We start from the raw sequence: 19551 nt of genomic DNA on the forward strand, positions 1-19551 counted from the left end.
ACCGGGGGGGAGGGCGGCCAGAGCGCCGGGGGGAAGGCGTCGAGTCTGCCCGTGGCCCCGCTCTTCCCGGGGGCCGGAGCGCCGCGCCGCCCCCCTCCAGGTGCCGCCCCAAGCACCAGCTTGGTGGGCTGGTGCCTGGAGCCAGCCCTGATTGCATGTCCTGGAAGTTGACAGATCTGAATTCTGGTGGACCAGCAGAATGGGAGATGTGTTTTAGTCTACTTGAGCGGCCCTCACAGAGAATGGCCTGCTGGCAGTTCTTTCTCTTTTATTTAATGGCAGCTCCAGCTCAATTGCCTCTGCTGATTGTAACTAAAGAGGTGTGGAACTGAGAGAAGCTGTCTCTCAAGTAACCCTTACCGAAACCGATTTTAGGGCTTCAAAAGGGAAACCCAACACCTTGAATTGCCACCGGGAGCCTGCAGGCAGCCCATGCAGCTCGAAGATCATGAATGATACATGCTCTAGACTAAAACTGCTGCTTAATAAGCAGGCTGCTCCATTCTGGACTAGCTTCAACTTCTAAATGGAGCCAAAGTGTAGCCCCAACTACAGCTCATCTAATCTTGAGATGACAAAGGCCTGGATAAGCATTGCCAGCTAGCATCAGAAGAAAGCAGTCACACTTGTCTTATTAGACACCTATTGAAAAAAAGCACCATTTAAAACAGCTGCCACATGAGCATGTAGCAGCAATGTGGATCTGACAAGATCCCTAAGGGTATGACTACACAGCGAGCTGGGAGGTGTGGTTCCCAGCTCAGGTAGAGATACAAACACTCACTCTGCTTGAGTTTAGTGCCTTACGAATAGCAGTGCGGCTGTAGTACCACAGATGGTGGCTCAGGCTAGCTGCTGGCGTATAGTCCCACCCAACCCCCTGAGTACGCACTCAGGCAGTTAGCCCAAGTGCCTGTATGCACCACCACAGCCAAACGACTATTTTTAAATGCACGAGCTGGAGCAAAGCTAATGGGTATGTGTTTACCAAAGCTGGGAATCACACCTCCCAACTGCTGTGTAGACATACTCTAAAATGAGAATCTTAGCAACAGCAGGTGCTAACAATCAATTAGCGGAGGGCTGATAGAACTCTAGCCGCACAGCTCTTAAACCCCATGCGAAGGGCTTAAGATGTTGTTCCTAAAATTTGATTCTATTCTGAAAAGTGGCATTATGGAGGAGTCTTTCTTTGCATCTCAGAACAATACGCCTCTACCCCGATATAACATGAATTTGGATATAACGCGATAAAGCAGCGCTCCGGTGGGCGGGGGGTGTTGTGCACTCCGGTGGATCAAAGCAAGTTCGATATAACGCAGTTTCACCTATAACACAGTAAGATTTTTTGGCTCCCGAGGATAGCATTATATTGGGGTAGAGGTGTATTTGCATCTCAGTTTTCCAGAACAAATGTGAACAGTAAAAGGAGATTTCCCACCCCCCGCCCCATGTCCAGCTCTACAAACTCAAATTGGATCTTTAGCTCAAGCTGAGTTTTTTCTTTCTCATATCATCCCCACTAATTAAGATTTAGCAGGCCAAAGTCCACTCTCAGTTATACCTCTGTAACCCCATTTTGTTTAGATGGGATGCACTGAAGGAACTAGTTGTCTCCAGTGCGTTTGCACGAGTGTAACTGAGGACAGAATATGCCCCTGCAATTGGAATTTAACTAAGAATTCTGCAGATGCGTGACAAGGGACAGGATTCAACTCCCTCTCCCATAGCAGTGTTGACTTTGCAGGACTAAACAATGAAATTTACTTCTGTCATTAAAGTGAGCAGAGTTGACTCTGAGTACAGATAGAAAACAGAATGTTAAAATGAGAAGGTGTCATTAGAACTGTACTATGTAAGTGCTGCACAGATGCATTTGCTGGGGTTAATTTCACTCTAAGTGTGAAGTTTGTTGATGATTTTATAATACTAATCAATTGCAGACTCTAATTAGTGTTTTAAATATAATTTTATAGAAAAATAGGGAGATGCCGTGAAAACGGGAGATCCTTAGCTATTCGCAGAATAAATAAACTTTGAAAAAGTCCCAGTTCTCCAAATGGAAGAATTTAAATATGTATAGAAGAGCAATTGTGCCTGCCATCCACAGATATGTTACTCCTCTTGAAGTCACTAGTAGTATTTGCTTATTTACAGACTAATTATTTGTCAACTAGTTGTACTACATCACTCATTTAATGATCCATTTCTATTTATCTTAGATACCTTTGGGCCCTATTACCATAGTGTCTGAGCGCCTCCCAATTTTTTAGTGTATTTATCCTCACAACATCCCCGTGAGGTAGGGCAGTACTTTTATCTCCATTTCACAGACGGGAAACTGAGGAAAGAGAGACTTGGTGACTCACCCAAAGTCACACTGGAAATCTATGGAAGAGCAGAGAATTGAACCCACATTTCCACAGACCAGTTGTAGCAGCCTAATTTCTGGACCATCTATCATCTGTAATCCTCAGCCTTCCATTTGCAAATGGAAGCATCACATTTCCAGACGCAGAGCGCTGATGGATGGAAGGGACATCCTTCTGATTTCTGAGCAAAAGCCACTCTCCTGAGTAAAATGGCATGCATTAGACATCACAGATTTTTTCCAGTTGTAAAATACATGCTGAATACACTAACATTATGTTGAAGTTTTAAAAAATTGCCACCTTCTTGAAGTTTTAAAAAATTGCCTCTTACATTTTCATATGGAGCTGAAGGTTCATGAATAATTTTGAATTCATTTTGCCTCCTCTCATATATCCACTTTTAAAAGATTTTTCTTTTTGGTAAAAATCTCTTTTACTCAGCAGTCTAAAAAAAAAAAACCCCTCAGTACTTTGAGACTCCAACTTTGCAATGCAGTTTGTATATATGACATTTTGTTTTCAAGGAAGAGTTTAGTGGGTGAGGGGAAGTGGGGAATCTATTGAAAGGATTAGCTAATAAACATTTTCTCAGCCCTGCTAACATATGCTGTTGTTAGCGTTTTGCCATGTTGGTAATTTATACCTATTAAAGCTTTGTTTTCTCTATTACTGACTCCTGGGCTTTTGTTTGCACTTATTGTCAGTAACAAGCATTTCATTTTTATATTGGGGGAATTGGTCTCAGTCACTTCTACTGTACCCAGAAAGGAGAATGGGATTTGCAAATGATAAATGGGGAAGTTGACTAGCTAACTAATAAAGATTTGTCTTAATCAAGTATGATTTGTCAGAACAGGAGCGCACGGGGGTCAGGGCACACGCAATGAATAATACAGCATTCACAGGAGAAAAGGACCAGGCAAAAGGCCTCATAAATATGCTGCGATTACGCGCTGCTAATTCGTATTCAAAGAATGAGTTCACTGAAGTTAGCTCCTGGCTTGCTGAGCTGTTCACTTGCCTTGTGGTCTCTCCAATGTATACGAAAAGTTTTTGTTAAATTTTCTTTTTTATCGCATGTAGTTTTTAGCATGGCTCTATTTTTGCACAGAATAAATATCAACAGTTTTTGGTCAGTAGTTTGAAACATAATTTACAATAATAATTTATAATGTAATTAATTAATAATCCTTTTGTTTTGTTTTTTCTAAAGTCCAGCATCTTATTTTTCATTCAAATATGAATGTGGGTGCAGCAAGAAATATAGTCTCCTTTCACATTCAGTATGTATTGCTGAGGCGTGTAAGTCCAGTCAAAAAGCTCTCTTTACCTATGGAAGTAGTAAAGATCAAACATGCAGAGAATGCTTGCTTGTATTCCCAGCATTTCAGACTTTCTAATAAGGCTCTAGATTCAGTTTATGCAGGATAAATCTTTAATATATCAGTATGAGTCTTTTAATATAACGGTATGAGAGTAAATCTGAATAAACCTAAATATCTTGATATTTGATTTTGGATTTGTTTTTTATGAGCATTTTTGGTTCAAGGAGCCATTTATGGGCCTGAAATAATGTAAGATATAGTCTTCTCTTGACTTTTCCTCTGTCCGGAAAGTGAAACACTAAGAGAAGACCAGTTCTTATTATTTGAGCCTCATAAATGGTTCCTTCAATAATAAAAAAGCACATGATGAATATCATTGCAGACAAAGTACCTGAAACTCAATACTTGTGGGCCGTGTTGTTTTCACTTAGAATTGTTTGTATGTCAGGTACTAGTGGTGTTGTGTATTTGGGTATGCATTAAAAATCTCTCTCTCCCACAACTTAACTTTAAAATGTGTCTTGTCTTTCCAAGATGCTTCTGCCATTTTAATAGGGTAACTGATTTTGATTTCTGCTTGCTGGTGGGCCTACTGGGCCTAGCCTATTTTGCATTAAATTGTATGTGCCTTACGTTGTGTTTATTGCATTGAAGATAACTGAGCTGCAGAAGTTGAGCCAGCCTTATGATTTTCAGAGCCTCAAGCTGCCAGATGCAAGAACTGGAATACAAGTTGCCTGCCTTCCAGTCACACCTGTTTTAAGTCTTTGCAGGCAGCAATACTCAGGGTCCAAAATAATTGCTTGTATTTCCTGTTACTTGATATAAAGTTGTTGAATAAAGGAATGTGGAGCCTTTTGCCTTTATTTACCAGTTTGAATTCAACCCAGGTTAGATGTAGCCAGAATTCATTGTCATCTCATGGCTGTTTGGGGATCTGGGTGAAGTTAGGGGATAGTCTTGGTCCAATTCCTAGAGGATAGGAGTCCTCAGCCCAGACCAAATGTGCTCAGGATTGTGACTATTTTGCCACCTTTGAGGCAGTCTGAGTAGAGAAGTCAAGAATTGAATGAACTGTTCTTTCAGCCCAAGAGTGCAGTCTGAAAGGTACCTTAATAGAGCAGTTTGGTCTGCCTAAACTGTACCTGTTGTCTGGATAGAGGACTATAGAGTTTCTAACATGGTCAGGTTAGTCCCTTCCACTAAGAATAATAGAAAGGAAAAATAAGTGAGAAAAAAAATATTGTGGCTTGATTCCAACTTCACTTAAATTAGAGATTGTAAATGGGGTAGCAGGATATTTGTCTTATTGCACTGAGCAAGGTACTTTTCTGAACACTTACTCCAAGAGGGGAGGAGAAAATTTGAAGGGAGGATTTTGGAGCAGATGAGCAGAACTAGCATATAGTTAGAACAATGGCTGGACTTCAGTATAGGTAAGCCCTCAGTCAAATCAAAGCCTGCCACCTCCTGTGAATGATGCCGTGAGGATGTTAGCAAGTGAGCTAAGATAGATGTGTGATGGAAGTAGGCAGAAAAAATTATCAGTTAGTGAGGAATGGTGGGTACTTTTTATGCCAGTAGATTGATGTATGTTAGAATTTTAGAAAAGGTAAGAAGCCCTAGAAAAAGAAGAGGCTACTAGAGGTGAAGTTACTGGGCCTGTCTCATGTCCTCTCTCTTCCTCCTTCCTTCTCCCCCGCCATTTCCTATAACTTCTCATTCGGATGATTCCCCACTCCCGAAAGGGTGAGGGGGAGGAAAGCAATGTTCCCTCTAATTTTTGACAGGCCATGTGCGCAAAAAATGTCTTCTGTGCAAATTTTTGTGTGCGCAGTGTTTCGCCGTGTGCGCGGGGTTTAGGATCTGTGTGCGCACGCACAGCTTAGAGGGAACAGTGGAGGAGAGGAAGCATTGGTTTTAAACAGTTCGCTCCTAAAGGTATTGATGTCATCTGGCCTCTTTCTCATACATCTTTTCTTCCATATTTTTTATCCTTTGTAGAAAGCAGTGAGTCTGAATTTTTGGTTTCCCTGATCTCTAGAGCAAAATACCATGTTTTTTTGCTGTTGACCAATAAAGTGAATTTTATGAACTTTCATCTTAATTTATGGTAACGTTTTTATTTTAAAGAGATTTGCATTTTTAAGGTGGGTTGGGAATTGGGTTGGAACTTTTTTTTATTTTTGTTTTGCTTTCACAGTGAGACCAACCAGGTAGCTTCTTTTTCCCTGTCTTGTAACTGAAATCATGAAAGCACAAAACATTGTGGTTGTCCTTTTTATACCGTATCAAAGCTGATATTAAGTATCCTTTCTATGATATAATCTAACCAGTGCCCTGTTGTATATAATAATAATTTGGACTTCTGTTTTTTCCTGTATGTACCCATCAGCATCCCATTTACTGCAGACACTTAGTCATTTGAATAGCATAACTTTTTCATTTCACAAAGCTGCATTATTTTAATGTTTTTTACAAATATTCTCTCTATTGACTTATAACCATTACCTGTAATCCTTGATTTATCAGTAATAACCTGTTTGTCATCTAATAACCTCAAGATCAAAATGACTGTCTCTAATTGTTAGTTCTTCTAATGAAAAAAAAATATATATATATATAATATAAACTGCAAACTTGTACATTTATAAGGACTTCCACTTATGTAACCATACTTAAAGATGTCAGCACTTTTTTTTTTATCAACTTTCTGCTGTCAGGTACCTTTTCACTCAACCCTGAACTCTTTTTGTCTCCTACAGTATATTTTCCAAGTCTGTAAAATTGCTTGCTGTCACCTCTGAAACACTGCTCACATACAATATTTTATAGCATGACTTTTTGCAGAAATTCTTATTGATGTTTTCGCCTCCTGTAATTCCCTCCCTTTAATACTCCCAAAATCCAAACTCTCCAAATTTTAGCCTGACCAAAATGTGACAACCATACCATAACAGGGCTGCTGCCACTTGAGCAGTCCCTCACGGCAAGAATTCCCTTTGCAGCAACCTCCCTCTGTTCTACCTCTTCAGGGCCCCTGGCAGATCCCCCACAGCCTTTCTTATTAGTCCGACCACCCTCTATTGGGGGCTGTTTTAATGCCCAAAACAGTTCCAAATAGTCCATTACTGCAATCCAAAGGTTCAGTTTATTTCTGGCTTTTCTGGCATCCACATGGAGTTCTTTGCTGCTCTATCCAGGGTCACTTCTCATAGCTGTGTCCCCTAGAATTGAACTCTCTGGCTTTCTTCTCTTATCAGTGTCTCCCCTGCTCTGAGGGAGAACGCATTCTATATACTGCCCTGCTCCAGAGAAAACTTCTCCCGATTGGCTGAAAGAAGAAGGGAGCTCTGATCCCGTGCCCTTAAAGGAACGGTTCATGGGGCTTTGCCTCCATCCAACTCCTAATTCACTGGATTGCTTCCTCTTTTCTGCTACAGAGCCATTTCCTGAGCCTTTGTTGATTGCAACCCCCGGAACAGATTCTTCTGGACTCTCTGCTCTTAAAGGGCCAGTATACCCCTTTATGCCAGTATAGAGACCTTAAAAGAAAATGCCCCCAGACTCAAAGATCTTAACTGGGTTTCTGTCCATTTCAGTACCCGCTACAAATACATTCCTATTTCAGGATCTTTCATAGATTTGATGCATGCTTCTTTTAAGTCCTGATTCCAGAAATCATCCGTATTTAAGAAGGCCACTTAAGCATGGTGCTTTCCTGAAATGGGGCCTTAGACTTTCCCACCCTACTATCTCTTCCTCTCCACCATAGGTGGCAGCTTTTCCACCTCTCTGCCCTGACCATCTGAACAGCCTTTTTAATTCTTTAACATTATCTTTACTTCACACTCTGTGGTCAGTCAATCTGTCTCCCTTTCTCACCTCTGTTTGTATGTCTAGTAAGTCTATGTATTGTATGTAGAACACAAATGTGAAGCCGTATTGAACAAGCCACCTAACATTCTCCCTATAATTTGGTCACGCCTATCGTCAACCCTTTCTTACCACATCAAGACCTGTGCTGCGTTTTACTGATAAGTGCAGGAATATACCACACAAAGGGGTGAAGTTTTGATATGAAAGATACTGTGTAAAACATACATTGTCTTATTATAAATCTCCATTTTAGTAAGGTTGGAAATAGCTGATTTAAGAGGTTATCTGAGCTTTTATTTGTATATAAATTGCAACCTGGGAAAATACGTACAAGTCATATGTATGCACATCTCTCTCTCACACATGCACACATATACACCCACAAAACTGCAATAATTGATGTCCTATCCAGCTTGTTTTGTTCTTTTTAATGCTGATGTAACATCAGGCACATCACATAATTTTTGCTTGCTTGTTTTCTTTGGTTTCAAACCACTTAAGCATTTATTTACCTTACAGGCTAGACTGATTTTGAAAGAGCCTCTCTAATCACTCAAGTCAATAATACACATTTTTAAAGAATGACTAATGTATTTACCCAAGAGACCAGTATAGCTGTGAATGAGCCTTTCCAGTCTGTTGGATAGATAAATATGCATTTTGTAAATTCCATGGAAGGATTCTTGGTTTTTCTTTATGCATGAAAAAGAAAATAATAGAGACTAGCAGAAAAAAAAATATTAAACCTATGATGTAGATTCGCTGTTAAAGGGATGCTTTCAAATAACTGTGTATGTTTTTTTTCATTTTTATTTTTTTGCTTTCCATTCTCTCAATATCCTGTTAGACTCTTGTAAGTATAAATACTTTTCCTGCAGATTTTTCCTTTCTCTATTTGGTAACTGCTTCCCACCCCTATTTTTGAATGGGGCTGCCATGAACATGACTATTCATTTCACAACTTCAACCATATCATATCAAAGCATCTTTATTTATGCATCTGATCATGTGCAAAACTCTGGGAAGTGATATTATCATCTTTTTGCTTGCACAACCTGCCCATATAGAACTAAACATCATTTGAGAAGGCCACGCAAAAAATAATGGTACTGTCAAATTGCTCATTGATGAAGTAGTTGATTTCCCCCACCTGATTTTAATAGCTTCAAGGCAAAATAAATGTGTAGCCTGGGAAGCCTGATACTTGTTGTCCTTTTAAGCCTGATGCTCAATGATGTCTTTGTCTTTGCGCGGGATTGTATTTTATTATTATTATAGTTTATTATCTCATTCTTAAGCTATGTTGTGATGTGTGTATTGACTGTTCTTGCCTTGTCAATTAGTACATAAATTATAGTGGTATAAATGGTTTTTACGCCTTTTGCTTTGGGATATTTTAGCTGTAATTTTTAGAACATAATTTTAGGTCACTTTCAGAATCTCACTTGGCCTAGGTTAATTTTAACATTATTATGATTTATTTGTGTTACAGCAGCATCTACTGATTGCGTCCTGGCACTACCCAGGCACAGGCATGCACACCCCTTCCCCCAAAAAATAGTTTAAGATCAAAAGCTTACAGTCTTGACATAAGGCTCCATGAATACAGCACATTTACAATATCTGATATCTCTTAGGTTCTAGTCTTGGTCCTAAATGCCTGCATGTGAACAACAACATACTTTATAAAACTGGCCACTGTGTGTAATTGTAGTAGCCCAGTAACTGATTCAACAAGATAAGTAGTCTGAAAGAATCTAAGCTGCAATCCTGGATTAAATGCATACATTTACTTAAGATTGGTGAAGGTTTGAACTGGCAGGAAAACATCAGGGACATGAGGAATATAATGTAATCTGATAGCAAACACACAGCAATAATATCAAAGTGGTAAATTGTTCTATTTAAGAGCTTAACTCTGCTACTCCCCTGCCCATGGAAATCCTGCAGTCTTGGAGAAAAGTGAAGAGGTGCTTTATATCATTTACCTGTGTGCATTTCTCTACGTTTATTTATTTTTTAAACATTATTGATTTGACTCGGCTGACCTTCCATCTGCAAAAGTCTCACAGATTTTAGTTAAAAGTTCTGAGAGTGGAAGAGCTGTACTATAGGATGCTTAGATCAAGGGTGCAATTTATGATGCTCAAACTGGTAGCCAGAATTCTAGTGTCACCTCCGTTAGGTCTCGTCTTTCAACTAACGCTGTTATTTTTGCCCAAAAAGGGCCAAAGATCATCAAATGCAGTGCATATAGAGTAAAACAACTCCTGTAAAATTGATGATCCATCCAGTTATGTATCTGTAGAGATTGTTGGAAAGGAAATGCGGCTTTCTCAGTTCTCGGACCCCTGTGCCAGTTTGAACTTCATGGCTGAAGGTTTAATCCCTAAGTATCATATCAACAATTCATTTTGTGATATTCTGGCTGACATGCTCTCCTTCCTTATTTATTGATGTCTTCAGTCATCAGCAATGAGAGGAAAATACACTATTTGTCAAAGTGATGGTGGATTACTCTCAGTTACAGTTGATGCTGTTGTCACGTTGATGGTTAGAAAATTAAACTAAATCCTTATAAAAAGCTAAGAATGTGAACATACCATGGATAGGAAAAAAAGATTTGAAAAAATACAGTAACTTTCTTAAAGTTGGCATATAAAAATATATAGCTGCATCCTACAAAGATATTTTTGAGTCTTGTTTGTGAAATACCAGACCGTTTTAGCAAGTGTGTTTTTTATTTCTTCCTTTGAAAGAAATCTACTCCTGACTCTTCTTTTTATACACACACACAGACACACACACCAAATTTTGAATAAATATTTCCAGCTGACACTAGTTTGCTAGAATTTGGCTGATTGTTTTACTCTACTTTTTAAATAAAAGATATTTTTCTTAAAAAATACAGTGAATATATGTATCTTTTCATGTATTCCAATACTTTAAATGCTTTAATAGTGATTGATAATAAGCGCATTATAGTTTCATCCAGTGGGTTATGGGACATACGTGCAGATGAGTCTTGAGTCACTTTTCCTACTCTCCCATCTGTATAGCTGTACTCCACCTTACAGCTTTTTAACTCAGTAACCACATATCTTACCACGTTTCACCTTTGGGAGGCATTGTATATACAGCTAAAAGTAAAGAGCTGCAAGCCAGCAGGGACAAGATAGCATAATGGGGATGTCAATTTGTGGTCAGATATCTGAGGAAATATTTATCTTACTTGTACTGTATTTGGCAACGGGTCCAGCAATATAAACTGCAATGAATATTTTTGGTCTTTAGCTGACAGAATATATATCACTGTGCACTGAAGTTATTATTAAGGGGGGAAAAAAGATGTCCAGGGTTTCTTTGCCTCATATTTAAAAAAAAGTTTAAGGCAGCTTAAAGTTGGATCATGTCCTGAAAATGTCCCCATTTAAAATTGTAAGTATTGCTATGTTGATATATTACTGATTATTTTTTTTGACTCGGTCTTTTTCTACAATTATAAGAATCAAATATCAAGATCTTACTTGTTCACAATTCAATAACACAGCAATAGCAATGTGTGTTTTTGATATTTAGAGAAATATACAATATACTTGATTTGGGTACTCTCTTTTTGGCACAGCTAGGCTGAGCAGCTTAAAGGAATGTGCATAGAACTGGAAGTCAGAAACTTCTGTTTGTGTCAGACTTGCTATGTGGCCTGAGGCAAATTGTATCCATTTCCCCTTCTGTAAAATGGGGATCATATAACTTACTTACTTCCCTCAGAGGGATGTAGTGAGGATTAATTAATGTTTGTATAGCGCTCTGAAGATGGAAATCTCTTTTATATACTAGGTGGTATTATTTTCTTATACGTGCATATCTGTAGTAGCTATTTCACGTTAACATGAGATTAAAGTTATTTCAAAAGGAAAGTCCTGCCCTTGTTCACAGCCTTTGTCTTATGTCTTGAAGCCTGAATTTTCCCTATAATTTTGCAATTATTTAATCCCGCATGGGCTATGGAAGCAACCAGCCAAAGTATAAACAAGAGATGATGCCAACCGATTGATTAATGTGACTGTTATCAGAAATACTAAGAGGCCCAACAGAACACATCTCCAAGCCTACCAGAAATGCTAGACACATCCTGATGTGCCATCAGTGGAGCAAAGCAAAACACCCGTTGTGTTGGGGAGGGTGGGCGGGGTTAACACTAAAATAACAGAATTTCATTTTAGTAGCAGGTGGAGTTAGGGGAGAAAGGCCTTCCACTAATGTCTGTTGTTTCAGTAGCTCCATAACTGTGCTGGTATCTCTTAGTAAAAACTTCCTGATATTTCCCAGCAAGGGAAAAGAAGGGGAGAGACAAAGGTTAAGAACATGTGAGAAGTATGAACTCCCACCCTTCAGAACAAGTATGAAATTCTTCTTGCCATTGTTGTGTAGACCAAAGGTGAACGTGAATCCCTGTAGCCTAAACGATCTCATTAGACTGTCAAGGTGACAGCTTCTGGTTTGATTGTTACTTCTTCATATGTATGCTATTTAAGACATTTAAAGCTTGTTAGTTATTTCTTCTTTCCATTTAGGTGGAGTGATTAGGCTCTCTCATACATTACAGTGCTGTTTTTCTTTAAATATATTTATTAGAATTTAACCTGGCATGTTGGGGGCTTACAGAGAAAAGCTGTATTTTTCATGATTTACATTTTGATTTTTTTAATGCAGAGCAGATTGGACAGGAAATGTTGGAAAACCTGAGCCAAGACAGAGAGAAGATCCAGCGTTCTCGGGAAAGGGTAAGTTTGACGATAAAGAATTGTTGGTGTAGGGTTTTGTGTGCTTTGGGCAAGTTCACTGTGCAAACAGAAATAATCCAGTACATTGATTAAAGCCTTAAATAAGTCAACTATTATATCACAATTTGTAATCACCACCCATCACTACGTATTAAAAAGTAAAAGTCCAATATGGGCCTGATCCTGCAAACTCTGACTAGTACAAGTAGTCCCATTGAAGTCAATGGGTCTGCATTTGCAAGGAAGAAATTGGCCCCAATCCTGCAATCAGACCTGATAAATGTGTGTCTTGGAATTTTTTCAAGCCCAATTTGTTTTTCAGTTTCTTCCTGTTCCCGCCTGTAGCCAGGTCAAGAAGGAATGACATTTTCCTAGGAAGCTGACTGGTGAGCCTCCAGTCATAAGCCATCCAAAGACCTTGTAATAGACCCAGACCAGTTGGGAACAGCAGAGTAGCAGAAGGGAGATATACTGGCCACTGGATAAGTAGTTTTCTGTTCCCTGAGTGACCAGAGCAGGGGCTGCTCCAGGCTAATAGACCACCTGACTCCAATTAACCTGCTAAGAGTCAGGTGAGGCAGTTAAGCACCTGATTCTAATTAAGGCCCCTCTGATGCTATAAAAGGGCTCACTCCAGTCAAGCCAGGGGGAGCCAGGGAGCCAGAGGAGAGGAAGTGTGTGAGAGGAACTGGGAGCAAGAGGTGTGCAAGAAGCTGAGAGTGAGTAGGCATACTGTTGGAGGACTGAGAAGTACAAGCGTTATCAGACATCAGGAGGAAGGTCCGGTGGTGAGGACAAAGAAGGTGTTGGGAGGAGGCCATGGGGAAGTAGCCCAGGGAGTTGTAGGTGTCGTGCAACTGTACCAGGAGGCACTCTAAACAGCTGCAGTCCACAGGGCCCTGGGCTGGAACCCGGAGTAGAGGGCGGGCCCGGGTTCCCCCCATACCTCCCAACTCCTGATCAAACACAGGAGGAATTGACCTGGACTATAGCTTCTACCAGAAGGGAAGGTCTCTGGACTGTTTCCTGACCCACAGGGTGAATCTGTGAAGCAAGCAAATCCGCCAATAAGCGCTGGACCCACCAAGGTAGAGGAGGCACTTTGTCACAACCGGTTGTCAGAAATGGAAGACCTCAAATTCCTAGTACTCAGTCCCATTATATGCCTCTTTTGTTACCGTTTTCAGGTCTCCATTAGATCCAAATGACAGCATATGTCTGTGGCATGAGGTCCACTTGAAGGTTGTGATCTTAGCTCACATCTCTATGTATCCCATTTTCTAAATTGTTGTTAAAAGACCAAAGATGGAGGCCATTGTCCCTCAGTGGCCAATACCTTTGCACTACACATGCAGAGGCATCATGTTACAGAGCAAGGAGATAATAGACTTTTTCTATAGGACTCAGATATGACTGCGCTGGACTGGAATATTGCATTCAGTTCTTAGCCCCTCATTACTGAGAAAATATTGACTAATTGGTTGAATTTACTTATAGTAAAGTTTAAATGAGTTAGATGTATAGATAGAGGTATATAGCTTGGCTAAACATTAAAGATATTATAATAATTTCCCTCTGTTTGAAAAATGTAAACTCCATAGATGGCAAAGAGTGCATTAATTTAAGATTGATATGGAGCATAACTAAAAATATTTGGAATGATCTAAGAAATTAAAGATGTAGGTTGCATATCAGGAAGAATATCCCACAAAGAGATTTACTAGACTCCCAAGGAAATGGCGGGAACCACATTGCGAGAGTCATTTTAATTTACCAAGAGTGGGCAGGGTTCAGAAGAATAATGGGTTTTAGGGATTAATACAAAATTATCAGTAAAATAGACAAGATTTTCTAATTCCCACCATACCACTCGACTCCTTCAGTCCCAACACCTCATTTATTTCCTTCTCCCTTCTTTCTCCTATTATTTAAAATAAACAATTTTTTAAAACTTGTGCACTTGTATAGATTTTCATTTTCTGATCTCAAAGCACCTTCCAAAAGGAAGTACTGTTATACCCATTTTGCCAAAGGTCACACAGGAAGTCTGTCAAACCTTAACCACAAGATCATCCTTCCCAATTTCACAGAAAAAGTTAACAAAGTTTTTTCCCCCCGAATGTATCTCTATGAATAACAGATTATTCAATATATGACCAAGCCATATTATTTGAATGTCCATTTTTATCTTCACTTGCCAGCCATGCTTGGGGTTTTAGGTTTGTACATCAACAGCTAATGACATGGCAACCAGCTAAAACAGAATTTTCTGGCTTGACGTAGCTGGGTTTTTTGTCATCGGTTGTTGCACTCATCGGTGAGCTCATGTATTAGGAGGGAAATGGAGGAAGAGCTATCTTGGAAATATTTTGTTTTAGAATAAGTGCATTTATGATTTGAAAATCTGTATGTTGGGTTTTCTGCCAATGCAGAAGAGAAGAGGTTGTGCTTTTACTGTTCCTTTAGGCTGTTTGCCTATTTGGTCTAACTTTTCTTCTGCTTGTTTTTACCTTAGGAATATCAGGTCCTGACTGCCTGCATTTTGCTAGTGAACTTTGTCAGACCTGGATAGTGGCAATATAAAAATCACTACCTTGAGCAGTGATTTTACCTTTCAGGTTTGCCAAACTTCTCCAGCAAAAAGAGGGAAGTTAGGACCTGATATTTAAAGGTAAAAAGCAGAAAACTTCTTTTTATAACAAAAGGAAGGAGGGAAAACACCATATTACCCTCCCCCCTGACCTGCTGTGTTTGAGCCTATCACTACACGTAATAAAAGAGCAACTGGAAAGCACACACATTTGCTTACATTGCCTTTTCATTCAAAGTGGGGGTGTGGGAGTGTCAATTATTCCTATCCTTCTACTTTGTTCTTCTTTAGTAGCATTTAATTAAATAATATAACCACAAAATAATTCTGTAAAATATTATATAAGACATTCATAACTAAAGGTCCTATCTGGCAGTCATTTACTACTAAGTGTGGTGAATGCAACTACTCTCAGTGGTGAGCATTAAACATGATAGTAAATATTTGCAAGATCAGAAAATGGAAGCTGTTCTTAATGCACCGTATGTACTAGATATTCAATAGATACTGTTGGGTGTAACTTATGATAGCGAAAATTCTTCATTATCTGGAGATTTCCGCTTACAGTTGCCCTTTTACTTTTTATGGATTTATAACGCAGAATATGTTTTGTCTCCCAAACTGAAGTCTCTAATAGCAGTAAGGCATTGATTGTCCTACCTGCTGAATCATCAGGCAACCCATTAAATCTGAATTTATAATGAAGAAGTAAATGTTGGATGAAGTGTGGTCAAATTTAGAAAATAAATATATATATACCCGTCTCCTTCATGAACTCTCCAGACAAATCCCCTCTCTTGTGGTTAACTGTCACTCTGCCACATGAAACATGGAGGCATTCCAAGCAGCCTTTGGGAGGTGCAAGCTTCTGATATAAAGACCTAAGTAATCTAGAACTGAGGGTATAAAGATTCCCCACCAACACAGTCCCTCAGTTCCTATTTTTGCACCTGCTTAAGCAGGTTGTAGAACAGTCTTCTCTCATCAAGTGGGGGAGGAAAAAAAAACTAACACATTTTCTAGTTTCCCTTTCATCTTCCCCTTTAGATTTCAACTGCACTGTGTCTCTGTACATGTGTGTCTCTATAGTGTTTTTATTCTTGTTCCCCTTCAGAGAAAATTGTTGTAGTTTACAATGCATTTCAAAGAAGGGCTTGCTAGAGTTGATAGATTTTGCTGAGCTTTATTCCTGATTTTGCTCTCAGTGCAGAAAAGATAGATTAGGAAACAAGACTCAATGTCTGAGGAGGTTCCTTCCCATCTGATGTCTGATACTGAAATTTAAGATATGTGCTTTTTACAATGGTAAAATAACCAGGATTAACCAGCAAATTTGTTGTCTTGTCTGTCTGTGAAGAAGACAGTAGAGGTGTGAAAATAGCTGAGTTTTTGATTCACTGGCAGTTCCAAAAATTGAAGGAAAAAAATACTCATTTCGGGTCACCCTGAAACCTACATTTTTGGGCATTTTCAGTGAATAGAAACTTCCAAAAAACAAAAAACAGTTTTGGGTCGTACTTGATGTTTTGTTCAACCCAAAATGAAAGGGTTGTTGTGATTTTAGGCATTTTTAACCATTTTCTTAAAAAAACAAAGGAAACCTGGTGATAGATTCCCAAGGGGACCTAGGCACTTCACAAAACCAAGGAGGAGAGGCCTCCGTGGTAGTGCCCCACTTCTTATATCCAGTAGACCAGTGGTTGGGGCACTTAGCTGCAGTGTAGAAGAACTAGGTTTGAATCCCCTCTCTGGAGCACAGACTGCAACCCGAGTGCCTTGAGCACCAGGCTATTGGCTATTCTGGGGTAGCTATTCTCCAGCTATTCTCTGGGCTAGTCTCTCTTAGTCTCTCCTGTTTGAGTTGTTTCACTTGGTATAAATACTTAAATATTTATTAGGCCAGAGAGATAGTGAGACTGACTCTATAGCCTCCCTTTTCTTGTACTGAAAACTGCTCTTAAATCTGACATTTGCCTAAAATGCAGTATTTACTATAGAGCTCTATAACAAGCAAGTTAATTAAGTTCAGTTGGCTATGTAGTGTTGCTGAGCACTGTTAAACCACTACCTTTTTTCCACCAAAGGGGTGGGAAAAGCTATTATAATATAATTATAATATGATATATAATCTCATATACACCCATCTATTAGTAGTTTGCACAATCTGTACAGTGTTTTGGGATCCGTTTCAATTAAAGTTGCTATAAACTGTAAGACTAGTTCCTACTTTCATATTTAAAATAGGTAAAACTTTGCTGTAGAAGCACTATGGAAATATTTTAAAGATGTATTTTCCACTGTATCAATAATATGACATTGTTCTGTGATATTGTTTTTCCTTCAGATTGCTTTGTCTGGAGCATCTATGAAAACAACTGAAAGAATAGTATGTGAAAAAACAAGAATAGCTAACCCTTTGGGTATCTCCTCATCCCTTGGTACCCTCATTTAACTCCCAGTAACATTCATAGGACAGATACACACAAACGACACGCGCGCACACACCCGGAAAATATAGATACCAATCTGCAATGCATTTTATTCCTCAGATCTTTATTTGTAGAGCCTTTGCTTTTTGTTACATCCACTGTTGAATCGTTCACAGATTTCATCTTTATGTAAGGGAAAAAAATCTACACTTTAAATTTCAGAGCTTTACTAGAATTGAATGCGAGCTAAAACTGAGGAAGATTAAACCAATATACAATAGAACTCTCTGCTGTTTGTACTTAATGGAGTGCATGTTGTTTTTTTTTTTTTAATATAACCCTCTTCTCCTCAGCTTAGAGAAACAGATGCAAACTTGGGGAAGAGCTCCAGGATCCTAACCGGAATGTTGCGAAGGTAAGGACAAGGTAGGGATGCCTCTGTCTCTATCTGCTTTATTATTTTTTAATTATATCTTAGCATTTGGCTAACTTGCATGTTTTTTTCCTCGCAATCCAGTACGCAGAATCTCTTGAAACTAAATATTGATGTTGGCAGAAGCATTCACTGAGGAAAAATCAGATGAGAGGGAGTTTTACCATAGGAGTTTTGCACAAACTAGGAAAAGAATTTAGGTTGGCTATAAAATAGTTTTCCATTGTGTAACGCCGACAGACCCTGGTTGTCGGTCAGGCAGGATTGAACCTGGGACCTCTGAAGCTTAGTGTTTGAGCCTCTACTGCATGAGCTAAAAGCTAGATGGCCATTAGCCAAAGCTGTAGCAGACTCATCAGTCTGTAGCTGGGTTAGGTGTCACTAGAGGGGAACAGAGCACCACACCAAACAGGATAAGTACAATTGCATCGGAGGTGTGGCTCCTTTGTTGAACTATTTGTCATTTTTTATCCTATTCTAAAAATAGTCTGTTTAATGGAGATACAGCATCCATTATTCCTGGGTATACAGTTGGGTGTTTTAACCTATTAGTTTAAATTTGATTGTTTTATATTTATAACACAATTTATACTCAGAGCATAATTTAAAATAATTCATTCTAGTTTGAACATACTAGGGAGACACCCTTTTTAAAACATTGTGTTTTGAGCATGCTTCTCCTGTGTGGTGTAATATTATGGAAATGTATCCTTGGGATTTAAAGTGAAGTGTGAAGAAAAAAATTGCAACATCCTAAAAATCTACTTGGGATTTTAGGGAGGATGAGAAAGATATTCAGTGATTTCCAGCCACCTTGAATTTAAATCAATACCTTTACCAGAAAGCTTGTTTTAGCCAATGGAATCCTTGGACATAGTTTTATCTATTCAGCAAAGCAGTACACTTGTAGCACTATGATGTCTGTATTTCTAGACTTATAGTTGGCTCCATAAAGAATAGTCACCCTAATTATAGGTGGCATTGGACATGCTAGGAATGATACTTTTAAGGAATAGGTTATTCATAGAATATTCCACAAGAAGTTGATATGAGCTGACCCTTCCTAAGTTGCTCTTCACAACATGCAAGCCTTTTGTAGTGTGTATTTGTTTAAGCCAATTTGCTTTTTAGCTAAGTTAGCGATTAATCGCTAGCCTCGGAAAATATTGGCAAACGGAATTTTATAAGTTATTCTTCAGTGCAAGCTTTATCTCTCCATAAGTCTCCTTCAGAAAATAGCTTTCTTAGTTCCTTGTATACCCAGCTGACAAAGGTTAAGATAACTGCACTTCGTGCCTCCATTTCACAGACTTCTCACATTTCCAACTCTGAACCATAACATACAAAACTCTGTGATTAAGAGTAATATGTAAATGACACAAGCTAAATTCAAAATCCATGGAGAAAGGAAGTGGCAATTGAAAGAGATGCTTCAGTGCTTGTAGACAATATAAAAAAAAACCCCATAGCCTCCCCAGGAAGGGCCCTGCGACATGAGCTGTAACGAATATTCTGCATATGTCTCCATTTTGTCAAATCTCATTAAAGGGGCTTCTTACTTTATGTCAATTGAGCTGTCCAAAAATCATTCATCATTTTTAGTGTAAAAAAAAATCATGCAGTTATTTAAATAATATCATATTAATGTTAAAGTTCAGCTGTCATTTAATAGTATGGCTTAATCAGACATAGCATTTAGGAAAAATAGTTTTTTCGGGCTTTACTTGGCTTTCAGG

The 19551-nt window shown here is 38.9% G+C and overlaps 1 protein-coding gene across 3 annotated transcripts in view; it reads left to right on the top strand.

The window, feature by feature from the left end:
* Positions 1-19551, top strand: part of VTI1A (vesicle transport through interaction with t-SNAREs 1A) — a 338742-nt gene that overhangs the window by 200595 nt on the left and 118596 nt on the right. For 2 of the 3 annotated variants that reach the window (XM_024193518.3, XM_024193519.3), the window contains 2 exons: positions 12293-12363; positions 17736-17797. In XM_024193518.3, the coding sequence (XP_024049286.1) occupies positions 12293-12363; positions 17736-17797 (133 nt within the window). Of the gene's footprint in view, positions 1-12292; positions 12364-17735; positions 17802-19551 lie in introns of those variants that run through there. The other variant, XM_029911367.1, reaches the window with a different exon arrangement.

Source organism: Terrapene carolina, unplaced genomic scaffold (genome assembly GCF_002925995.2).
Source record: "Terrapene carolina triunguis isolate 2854851 unplaced genomic scaffold, T_m_triunguis-2.0 Scaffold95, whole genome shotgun sequence".
Lineage (NCBI taxonomy): Eukaryota > Metazoa > Chordata > Testudines > Emydidae > Terrapene > Terrapene triunguis.